Source organism: Emydura macquarii, unplaced genomic scaffold, assembly GCF_026122565.2.
Source record: "Emydura macquarii macquarii isolate MOO-44397 ecotype Brisbane River unplaced genomic scaffold, CSIRO-AGI_Emac_v2 contig_1348, whole genome shotgun sequence".
In the NCBI taxonomy this organism is placed as follows: domain Eukaryota; kingdom Metazoa; phylum Chordata; order Testudines; family Chelidae; genus Emydura; species Emydura macquarii.
Window position 1 is genome coordinate 6,023,375 of NW_027131485.1, and position 12,567 is coordinate 6,035,941.

Here is a 12,567-nt window from a genome sequence, read left to right on the forward strand (position 1 = left end):
CAGAAGGCTACACTTTACTTAAAGCTTACTTAAGCCTGCATAAGTACGGGGTGAATTGTCACTCTGTGTGAATGAAGTTTTATGTATGTTTGATGCACATGAAAAGGGAAAGAGCAGTTCAGCTGTTACTGTTTTGCAAAACTTATAAACAATGGAGAAATCTGTCATTGAGATTTCTATACATTTGGGGGCATATCCTCAGCTGTAAACTGACATCACTCCATTTACTTCAAAGATCTGTGCTTTAAATATGCAAATATTTTATATATTTGGCATTATATTTGCATTTCACACACGGTATTTTAACATCTACAGTCTTGCCCAGAAAATTGTTGCCACCTACCGTCTTTGCTCTGAGCAATTATCATCTCAGCATCACTATGACTATGGAATGCGTGCTGTTAAATCTGTCCTGACAGCAGCAGGAAACTTAAAACTAAGATACCCAGAAGAAAATGAAAGTGTATTGTTACTTCGCGCTTTGCTGGATGTAAACTTAGCCAAATTCTTGGCACAAGATGTTCCTCTCTTTCAGGTAAGATAACAGGTCGATGCATTCAAATACTATATTATAAGAACCTAGATGGACAGGCAGACCGATAGATGAGACTGCCATCATGATAAACCAAGAAGACAGATTATTGCTTTAATTTAAAACAATTTTGCCCAAATTCTTTCATCATTAATAGTGAAGTCAGTGGGGTTTCACCGATCTAATTGTGGGCACAATTTGGCTCTTAATATTGTTTTGAAAAACAAACTTATAGCAATGATCAGAGTTACTTTTTGATATGTTACAAGAGATCATGTCAGTGGCATGTAACTCCATTAATTCATGCTAATGGAAACCATTATTTGCTAATTTTGTATCTAAGGATATGTCTACACTATGGAAACTATACTGGCATCATTAGGTTGCTGTAACGATGTCAGCATAACCCTGTAGTGTTGATGCAGTTTACACCAACAGAAGAGTTTTTTCCATCCCTGTAGAAACAACACCTCTTTAGGGCAGTAGCTATGACGACAGAAGCATTTGTCCGTCGATATGTTGAATCTACACTGGGGGCCAGATCAGCATAGCAGTAATACTCAGGGATTGTGGCTTTTTCATACCCCTGACCAATGTAGCTATGTCAACCTAACTTTTAAGTGTAGACCTGGCCTTAGCTTGTATTGTGAAGGAGATGGGGAAAGTTAAATTGCAAGCACTAGAAAATACTTTATTTGGAAGTCAGAGTGAAAACCATGATGTTACCACTAATGTGCTGCTTCCATAGAAAGAGGATAATCAATGTATCAGGCTTCCAAGCCATCCATATTAATTATAAATACCTAAGATCTGACTTTTGAAAAAAAGTCACTGTTGTGAAAACATATCTCCCCGTTGATCATTTAATTTCTCTCCTCCCCTCAATACATTTAGAAGCAGATTTTCAAAAGGTTGACCTTCCTTTTGTAAGAGCAATGCATGCCTGCTTCTATTGTGGCACTCTTCCGTTTCTGAATGCAAAACAGAGTGCTTTGACCTCTATCTGACTGCAGGTACAAGTGAGTCAATTAAAGGCACAACTACTGAGACTTGCACCTGCAATTAATTTTGCAGGTCCAAAAATGTGGGTGCAATTTGTGCCTGTAAATTAGGACTCATTCCAGCTGAAAACATTCCCCCTTAAAGTTTTGCCTTTGTTTTTGTTAATCTGCTTTTTAAATAGTGCTCAGGTTTTTGTTTTGTTTTTTTCATGAACAGGGTATCATATCTGACCTTTTTCCTGGAGTGGTTCTTCCTAAACCAGACTATGAGCTGTTTGTCCAGGCACTCATTGAAAATATAACAAAAATGAATCTTCAACCAGTTCCTTGGTTTATTGGAAAAATTATTCAGGTATTTAAAGAAAATATTAATCACATCTGAAAAAGAGATCATGTATGTATAAACCATTATAAGGTACCTGGCTGAATCAGGGCCTAAATTAGTAGCTATCCGAGCATTACAGAAAGCTTATCTATACAAAGTGAAAATCACAGAATGTACAGACACAGATATGCCAGAAAAAAACTCCACCCCAGCACAGTAAATATGAGTCAGTCGGTTGATGTTGCCCCCTTCCATGTGACAAGGGCGCTCATCTTTGCACTCATGTCTCAAGTCATAAGACTGCAGCCAGCAAATGAAATTGAGTCTTACTAAGGGAGGCAATGTGCCCCAGTAGTGAGAGCACTGGACTGGAACTCATAAGACCTATGTTCTATTCCAGGCTCTGCTACTGGCCTGCCAGGTGACCTTGAGCAAGTCAATTCATCTCTCTGTGTCTCAGTTTCCCCATTTGTAAAATGGTGGTAATGACACTGATTGCCTTTGTAAAGTGCTTTGAAATCTTGGTATTGTTATTACCAGCGCTCACAAGTGCTGTGCCTTTATTACTCCCACTGCTTTAACTTGCACCCTTTTATTAGTTGCTTTTCCTGATTTGAAACTGAGACGGTCTACACTGATAATGTAGGTCAATGGAATGTGGCTTCTGTCAGCCAAATAAAGTATGCATCTCCACTGGCATGTCAGTTCCGCCGACCTAAATCGCAGTAAAATTCGACATAATAAAACCACCTCTGCAAATGGCATAGCGCTGAAGTTGAATTGTATGGGTTGAATAAGTGTCAGTGTAGGCATAGCACAACGTAAATCGATGTCATTGGCCTCTGGGAGGTATCCCACAATGCTCTGCTGTGACTACTCTGGACATTCACACTCTGCTGCACTGTGGCCACGTAAACAGGAAACAACTCCTCCGCTCAAGCCCCAGGAAATTTTGAATTCCCATTTTCTGTTAGGTCAGTGTGGAGAGAGCTTGCCAGCAGAACTGATCATGGTGACTGCACGCCCCAAATGCCCTCCAGCCTGGGGTCGATCTAAGGTTTTGGATCACATCGGTCTGTGGGGCAAAGAGTCTGTTCTGGCTCAGCTCCAAGCCAGCAAAAGAAATTTGGATATCTACGAGAAGATATTATGCAGCATGTTGGAGAAGGGGTACAGCAGGGACATGCAGCAGTGCCACATTGAGATCAAAGAGCTGAGGCAGGCGTATCAGAAAACTAGGGAAGCTAACACTCATTCTGGTTCATCACCAAAGACATGCCACTTTTACGAGGAGCTGCATGCGATTCTCGGCGGAGACCCCACCACTATGCCACCACACAGAGTAGATACCTCAGGGGAATCTGAGGCTAGAATGAATGAGGATGAGTCTGTAGATGAAGAAGAGGATGATGAGGAGAACAGGGGGCAGGCAAGTGGGATATCCCTTCTCCCTGAAAGCCAGGACCTGTTTGCTACACAGGAGCAGCCCCGCTGGGTGGAGGAAACAGTGACTGACTGGGATGCCAGGAAAGGCACATCTGGTGAGTATGTACTGCAAATTTCATTTTTTTGGTTATATGCCCAGTCCAGATTCTTGTACCAGTGAAAAAATTGGTGTGTGTGATGGTGGGGCTGTGCTTCCTCATAGTTGGTGTGCTTATGCATAGGGTTCACCCCGGAAAAGATTATTTATGTGCACAGGGATGCTCTGAGAATCCTCCATGGATATCTCCAAGAAGCTTTCATGTAGGTACTCTAAATCTTTTGAAGAAGGTTTCTTGGGAGGGCAGCCTTATTTCTTCCACCGCGATAGGATACTTTCCGCCACCACTCTGTTATTAATTGTGCGGGCATCATCGCAGAACACAGCATAGCAGCATAAGGGCCAGGCCTGTAGCTGGATGCTTGCAGTAAATCCTCCCTTTCTGCCTGTGTGACCCTCAGCAGACTGATATCACTCATGGTCACCTAGGGAAGATGGCACACGTTTACAGTACCTGCCCAAGAAATTTTTTTTAAAGTATGTGTTATTCCACAGCCATGGATGGTTTCATGGGTCAGTACATCGCAAGTTCCTAAGCAGTACATTGTCGCTATGGGCCTCAAACATCCGCCAATGGGTGCCCATTTTTTTTTTGAGAGTCACTTAACCCCTACTCACCCCACACCCTTTCTACCACCTTAAAAAACTGTTTTTGGGAGGACAATGGAAGCCCCACAACCATGCTGCTCTGGGAAGCATGGACTTGTGCATCATGGGCACCGGGGATTTCCCTAAAATAGGTGCACCAGTCCCTTACTTACCATGGTTGGATTGGCACTCCAACCCCTACAATAGTTAGACCATGGTATGCAGGTCTAGCCTTGCCTTGGGAATTCAAAGGGGAGTTCTTTTTACATTGTAACATTGCTTTTTGTCCACGGGACGAGTTAACAATGGGCACCTTGTGCTTTGCTTCCCTTTCAGTGGACAGCATGGCCTTCAGCACACCATGTAATAGGCCTGCTGAGCGCCTGTCACAGACAAGAAGGCAGAAAAAAAAATTCGGGATGATATGTTCAATGAGATAATGAACACCTCCGTGGCTGCTGACACAGAGCTAAGAGCCTGGAGGATTTCATTATCAGAGAAACTGAACATGGACATGGACAACAGGAAGGCAGCCCAGGAGTATGAGTGTTCATCTCAGGATGAGATGCTGCGTATAATGTGAGATCAGTCAGACATGTTGAGGCGTCTGGTTGAGCTTCAGGAAGCTCAGCAGCAAGAGAGACTTCTTCTACAGTCCCTGAAAAACTCTGATCTAACGCACTCTTTCCTAGCTGCCACACCCAAGCGGTCTAGGAGGAAGTTGAGCAGGTTGCAGTACGTGCTGCACTCCTCGCCGGTTGAGGGGAGCAGAAAGAGGCGACAGCCTCTTTATGGATTGGGAATGTGCAGGGGGTTGGACTAGATGACCTCCTGAGGTCCCTCCCAACTCTAATCTTCTATGATTCTATGTGTGCTTCTTTTGTGTGTGCACAGCCAAACAGGGCTCTGTATCCCCTCTCAGCCCCCAGACAATGCATTCGGAGCATTAAATTATCTTCCTTTCCGCCCCTCAGTTAAGGATCATCAATAAAAATGTACTGCTTTATAGTTCATTACTCTTTATTTCTTGAGAGGAAGGATATTATCAGTGGGGGGAAGGTGGGGAGGAAAAGGCACTACATGGGTGGGGGATGTGTAGGGGATGTGAAGTGAAAGCACAGCACAGATAAGCAATGCACATTACTGTTGTGTCTTGTTGCAAAAGCAGTTTTTTAATGCTTTCCTGAGGCACAGCACTCCGTGATTGGCTTTCACCGTTGCAGTGGCATCTGGCTGGTCAGAATTTGCGGCCAGCCTATCTGCTTCCACAATCCAACCCAATGGAAACTTCTCCCCCTTTGTCTCACAGACATTATAGAGTACACAGCAGGCAGAGATAACTATTGGGATGTTTCTTTCACTGAAGTCTAACCTAGAGAGCAAACTGTGCCAGCGCGCCTTTAAATGTCCAAATGCACATTCCACCACCATTCTGCACTTGCTGAGCCTATTATTGAAATGCTCCTTCTTGCTGTCCACTTGCCCTGTGTATGGCTTCATTAGCTAGGGGAGCAAGAGGTAAGCAGGATCCCCCAGGATTACTATTGTCATTTCAACATGGCCAATACTTATTTTTTTGATCAGGAAAGAAAGTGCCCACTTGTATCTTTTTTAACAGACCTGAGTTCCTAAAGATGTATGCGTCTTGCACCTTTCCAAACCATCCCACATTGATGTCAGTGAAGCATCCACTGTGATCCACTAGGGCCTGCAAAACCATTGAGAAGTATCCCTTTCTATTTATGTGCTCTCTGGCAAGGTGGTCCAGTGCTAAGATAGGGATGTGTGTGTCATCTATTGCCCCCCGCCACACACACAGTTTGGGAACCCCATTGCAGAAAAGCCTTCCACTATGTCATGCATGTTTCCTAAAGTCACTACCCTTCTTGGCAGAAGTCTATTAGTGGCCCGGCACACTTGTATCACAGCTAATCCCATGGTGGATTTACCGACTCCAAATTGATTGCCAACTGACCGGTAGTAGTCATTGCTAGCTTCCACAGAGCAATGGCCACTCTCTTCTCCACTATCAGAGCAAGTCTCAAGTGAGTATTCATGCGCTTCAGGGCTGGGGAGAGCTCTCTGCAAAGTTCCAAGAAAGTGGCCTTTCGCATACGAAAGTTCTGCAGCCACTGCTCATCATCCCACACCTTCATAACGATGCAATCCCACCAGTCAGTGCTTGTTTCCCAGGACCAGAAGCAGCGCTCCACCAACCGCAGATGGTGTGTGACAGCCAGCAGCAAATGGGAATTGTTTTGTTCTATGGTTTGTAGCAACGCAGTTTCAGTAACATCGCAATTGTCAGCGCTATGGATCCTCTGTTGGCCCTGAAAATATTGCAGAATAAGTCATAAGGTGTTTGTGATGCTCACAATGATAGTGCAGAGCTGAGCAGGCTCCATTCCTCTCAGACAATGGCATACCCATGGCAGAGACTGAAGGGTTTGAAAAAATGGCGCGAAAAGATGATCGTCTGTTTGTTTGGATTGAGAGGGGAAGGAGGACGTTGCATCATGGGAGGACAATAACCCTCCCAAGTGCCCCTGTGGGTAGTTGCACTGTGGGATAGCTACCCATGATGCACTGCTTTGATTGTCGACGTAAGCACGGATGGTGGGGATGTAATCCCCCGACACAATGAGCATGGTGTGGTCATTCGCTCCTCTGAATTCTACAGCTCAGTGGGTGAAGGTCATTTTAAATTATATCGACTTCACTCTGCAGTGTAGACATATCCTGAGTTAGATAAACAGGTACAAAAGGTTGGATGGACACTCTTATTCTGGTTTAAACCAGGCTTATTTTGGTGCAGTTTGAGTTAGTTAGGAACTGGTTTAAGGTAAACTGAAAAAAACCACTCTTAAACTGAAATAAGAACGTCTACAAGGGGTTTGCACTAGTTACACTGAATCAGTTTAAAAACAAACTTAAGTTAAACCGTGCAAATTTCTAGTGAAGCCAAGGCTGGTACTGGTGTAATTTACATGCTGAGGAGGCAGAAAGTGTAAATTATGCTGTCTGGGACTCACCTCTGAATTTGGCCTTGGAATCCTTTAGGGCAGGAATGTCAATGTTTGTATCTAGATTGGCTGTTCTGCTCCTTCATACAGTGTAGGAGTGCAAGAGAGACATAGTTTCACACATGTTATGTTCAGTTCATTAATATATTTAAGTATAAAATTCATGTCACCAATACAGATTTATGAAATGATGATGGTGCGCCATGGATACATGATTGTTGGAGATGCTTTGGGTGGAAAGACCTGTGCTTACAAAGTGCTGGCTGCAGCCCTTGGTGATTTGTACACAGGTAAATATAAAAAGCCTGCCAAAGACTTATCATAAAAAAACTTAATTCTATGACCAACGAATTTTCTGTACAAAGGTAAATTCAGTTAGCTAATTCTGCTATTAATGGGTTGCAGAATAGAAGAGAATTTGAATATTCAGGAATAAAATTGGAAAACCTCTGTTGTCAGAAATATTTTCTTAAACTGATCACAGGAATATGCAATAAAGTCAGTTACACATTTTGTTAAGCAGTATATTTGTGTACAGTAACAATACAAAACTAGCATCAATAGCACATCAAACAAATCTCTTAATGTATGGTGCTTCACTGGAAAGTGTGGAAAAATGGCACCTCTTTGCTCAACAGATCTACTCCCTGGAAGAGATTCTTTGAAGCTCTCTCATGAATGCAGGATCAGATTCCTTTGTGTTTCTGTCCTGCTCATCATTTTTTACCTTATGATTTTGCACATAAGACTCTGGACCTGCCTTGTACAGCAATAATATCTATGTATAAGTAAAGAAGGTCATTACTTATTGCTAGTTAGCTTCCACATGTAAGGTCTATTTGTCTTGGATGGCTACATGGGGATTTTATCAGGAATGTTCCACTTCTACACTTCATTAGTTAAAAATATTTTTAAAGAACTTTTGTCTTCTATCTAGCTAATTCATCTAATCTATTTTTAATTCCTACCTAGCAAATTCCATGGATGAGTTTGCGGTTGAGTACAGAATTATTAATCCCAAAGCTATTACAATGGGTCAGCTGTATGGGTGTTTTGACCCGGTGAGCCATGAATGGACTGATGGAGTCCTTGCAAACACCTTCAGACAACAAGCATCTTTAACCACAGATGACAGAAAGTGGATTATATTTGATGGACCGGTGGATGCAGTTTGGATAGAGAACATGAACACTGTGCTAGATGATAATAAGAAGGTAGCCATCATTTTTGCCAGTTACTTTAGCATGTGAATACACATAATTGTAGTTGGTTGGTTATTGCAGTTAGTGATCTGACCCTTTTAAGTAAATTGAAATATTTGAATTCATCTTTCTAATTGGAAATTGAGATTAGTTTATTCACAAAATAATAATTATCTTCAACTGCTAAAAGAAAAGGATTGCTTTTTATTGTGGAAGAATATAAAGAGCTAGCTAATGCTTCATTTTTCTCTTTTTCTCCCAAGTCTGCAAGCCTTGGCAGTAACAAATGGAGAACTCTCTAAGACAGAATTTTATAAATATCACATGCTGAGAGAGCATGAATGAATTGAAAAATAAGAACTGACACTAAATGGGATGGCTGTTCAGTGATTTTATGGCAAACACTGCTATAAGTGAATGTTCAGCTATGATATAATGAAACCATGTTTACACTATGTTTCTCTTCTAGCTGTGTTTAATGAGTGGGGAAATAATTCAGATGAGTTCCAAAATGAGTTTAATCTTCGAGCCAGCTGACTTGGAGGAGGCATCTCCAGCAACTGTCAGCAGGTAAAAGTAACCCGCCCAAAGTCTGAACTACATCTTACAATGTACCTGGTGCATTTCAGATAACTTTCTGCACCATAACTACTTATCTTTTCCAGGTGTGGCATGATCTATATGGATCCTACCCAGTTAGGTTGGAAGCCTCTGAAGGATTCCTACATGGACACGCTGCCCTCAAACCTACAACAAGAGCACAGAGAACTGGTGCGAGCCTTTTTTTTTTTTTTAAGTGTCACCCTTAGAATTCTAAAGGTAATCTGCCCTTGTTAGTGTGTCCTGTTCACTTCCAGGTAGGCACTTTGGTTAATGTTTTCAGACGTGCCTCAGTGACTCAGGACACCAAGGGTATGTCTACACTGCAATCAGACTGCAGCACATGTAGACATAACCAGGCTAGCTTTGATTTAGCTATCCTGAATAGCTATCGCGGTGAAGCTGTGGTAGCATGGGAGGCATCACAGGCTAGCTGGCCAAGTACCTACCTGAGCTGCCACCTGCACTACTGGGGCTTCACTGCTATAGAACAAAGCTAGTTCGGGTATGTCTACATGTGCTCCAGTCGAACCTCTGATCGCAATGTAGACATACCCTGAATCTCAAGCGGCTTCTAAGTCTCTTGGGCACTTTTGAAAATTGTATCCACTGTTACCTGGGGTTTAGTGATATGTGAGACTTCACTAACAGAGTCATAGTGCATGATAGGTGGAGATGATGTGGGTCAAGTGGGGAGGATGTGCATTAAAAATGCACCGTCACCTGTTTGGGGCAATCAGAACTTGTTTGAGAAATGCATATAACAACAACATTCTTGTCATTCAGGGTCTGCTCTGGCAAGCACTTAGTCATTAGAATACTTCTTACTGAGTAGGAGAGCCCCCATGAATCAGTGCCACTCATATTCAGGTAATGCAGTTACAAATGAGAGGCAGAGTCTCCAGGAACAGGTTCTGAAGGTTATCTAAGCATTAAGTCAAAATTCCTACTGAGTTCAGTGGGAGGAGGATCAGGCATTAAAAGGCCAAACACACCCAATCAAGTTTTCTGTGTTAGGCATATAACTGGATGAAGCCATGGTTTTCTGGGATCTGCCAGCCCCCTTCTCCACTAAGAGCTAATAGGACTTGGGACCAAATTCAGAGAAGTGCTTAGGGACCGGAGGCATAGAACCATTCTGCAGAATCTTGCCTGCTGTTGGTTAAGAAGCAACCTCCCTCCCTTGATAAACTGTCTGAAATACCCTGGGAAAAAGCTAAAATAGAGGCTGGGGAGAAGTTGGGACATGACTTCCTACACCTGGCATCAGACAGCAGAACTGGCTTGCTGTAGAGGGGAAGCGATGATGCTTCAATTGCGGCAGTGGTCACCCTCTCCCAGCATGCGGGGGAGCTCCAGGAGACATTGCACAATGGGGTGAGGTGACTTATGCACTATCCCCTGTGCCCTTACTGGTATGATGGAACCCTGGTCTTTGTTCCATCTGCTGCCTGATTGCTAGACCTTGGGTTTACTCTCTCAGACTATTCTGTAAACCCGTGAAATGCAGTCACCAGTCCCAGTGCCTGCATGGAGTAACAGCTCCCCAGCGTAGAAAGGTCCTTCTGCAGTCTGGATTAATAAAAGGAGAAGAAACTTCCTATTCCAAACCATTTTGCCTGTGAAAGAAGCGACTTCTTTCCACGGTCAGGCAGGTTTTGTGGCTCTGTGGCAACTCCCATAGTGTCTTATCAAGGCCACTCCCCAATCCCCCCTCCACCAACCCAGGCAGAATAACTGGTGTCTTCACCACAGGGTCCACTTTATTGAACAGCTAAATCAAATAAACCTTTGAAACAGGACCACATACGTAAGGGAAATAATGTAACTCCTACATTGTTTTAAAACAGTTTCCTGTTCTGCTTACAGATTGATGACATGTTTATGTGGCTAGTCCAGCCTTGCTTGGACTTTGTCCGCCTTCATTGCAAAGTCATAATACAGACATCAGCTATGCATCTAACCTATACCATGATGAAACTCTATACCTGTCTGCTCGGTCAGTATCTTTTAATGTTTCAGCCTCTTATTTTTTTTCCTGATATGTCATAATAATAGAAAATCCAGGCAACTAGACATAAGTAAATGCTAGAGGACTTCATTTAGAATGAAGCAAATGCTTTGGGGGTTGGATCGTATGCCACAGGTCTTTTTCACTGACCTAGTAATAACAGCAGTCCTTTGCATCTTGTATAACATCTCTCATATCAGGATCTCAAACTACTTTAGAGGCCTGAGTAAAGCCCTGTGGGCATGGCCCCAGATGTTTAGCATCCTGCTTGATAGCATCCTAATAAAATATTTAGAACCCCTTTAAATATTTCCCACTCATTCATTTTTAAATAAAAACAATATATTGCACCATCAAAACATTATCCCCTGGTGAAAACTGATGCAGCTCCATTGAAGCCAATGCTGAGGATCTGTCTCAGAATTATTATTTTTTTTTATGTAAGTAGGTTTTGAATTTCAATTTTTGATCATTGATGGCATTTAACTAAGATTTGAATGCATTTTTTAGATGAAATAACGAGATCGGGTGAAGAAGAGGGCGAAACCATGTCTAGTCAGCAGATCATCTTATGGCTACAAGGGCTTTTCCTTTTTGCATTGGTTTGGACAATTGGGGGGACCATCAATGCAGACAGCAGAAAGAAATTTGATCTCTTTTTCCGCAACTTGCTAATGGGAATGGATGATGAGAATCCGCGGCCCAAAAGCGTGAAGCTCACCAAAAACAATATTTTTCCAGAAAAAGGTGCTCCTACATAACTATATTTGTACTGCTTTTAGTCTTGAGTTGCTTTACAAACCCTGCCAAATCCTGTCTAGCACTGCAGAGCAGACAGGGCCCCCATGTGGGGGGGAAGGGTACACTGTACCGGGGCCTAGCTCAGGCTGCAACCACCATGGGTATGTGTGTGGAAAGGGGTCCGTGTTACAAGTTCGTACTGGGCCTGAAAAAATTATGCTTGGGCCCTGAGGGCAGACTAGGGTGACACTTGACTTGTGCTGTGGAGATCCTGGAGCCAGGCCTGAGGGATACACAGCGGGGAGCTCTTTTCTGTTGTTCTAAACAAGAGCGGCTTGTGCCCCAGATTGCACCTAAACAGTGAAATCTGTTAGGTTGCAGCTAATAACTTCCTGACAGTGAGGTTCAATGCGAGAAGAGGATATTCACTATTATTTAGGAGGCATACATCACCACATTGGATTTGATGCTGGGGAAGAACAGTCAAATCAGAAAAATTCTTTCATTTGATCATTTCTACCTTTGTGCTGGAAAGGACTAGGGGGAAATACTTCAGATGCTATAGTGATATGACATTATTTTGGCTGTTTATTCAGTCAGTTTTCCTATATTCTGTGTTTTGTTTAACAGGGAGTGTGTATGACTTTTATTTTCACAAGCAAGCTAGTGGGCAATGGAACATTTGGACTGATTACATCACTAGGGAGGAGCAAACTATCCCTGCTGGTGCAAAGGTTAACATTAATATTTTTCATTATAGAAAAGAACTCAGTGGTGAAAACAGTGTTGTGAAATGACACAGAGCTACAAGTCAGTTATATCTGGTAGCTCTGATTAATTTGACTATTTTTTATTATATTTTTTATTATATTTGACTTCTTTCTGCTTACTATGCAATGTCTTAAGTTGTATGGGCTCTCCCCCACTTAAACGTTGGTTCTGATGTCAGACCTGTATTTAAATCTCAGTACAAAAGAATAATATGGAACATAAGGATGATC

General features: G+C 42.6%; 1 protein-coding gene across 1 annotated transcript in view; it reads left to right on the top strand.

Moving 5' to 3' along the window:
- DNAH3 (dynein axonemal heavy chain 3) overlaps positions 1-12,567 on the top strand; it is a 90,086-nt gene that overhangs the window by 51,761 nt on the left and 25,758 nt on the right. The window contains exons 33-41 of the mRNA XM_067551460.1: positions 316-535; positions 1,751-1,885; positions 7,191-7,302; positions 7,985-8,226; positions 8,684-8,784; positions 8,880-8,985; positions 10,684-10,813; positions 11,336-11,572; positions 12,197-12,300. Of these exons, the coding sequence (XP_067407561.1) occupies positions 316-535; positions 1,751-1,885; positions 7,191-7,302; positions 7,985-8,226; positions 8,684-8,784; positions 8,880-8,985; positions 10,684-10,813; positions 11,336-11,572; positions 12,197-12,300 (1,387 nt within the window). The remainder of the gene's footprint in view (positions 1-315; positions 536-1,750; positions 1,886-7,190; positions 7,303-7,984; positions 8,227-8,683; positions 8,785-8,879; positions 8,986-10,683; positions 10,814-11,335; positions 11,573-12,196; positions 12,301-12,567) is intronic.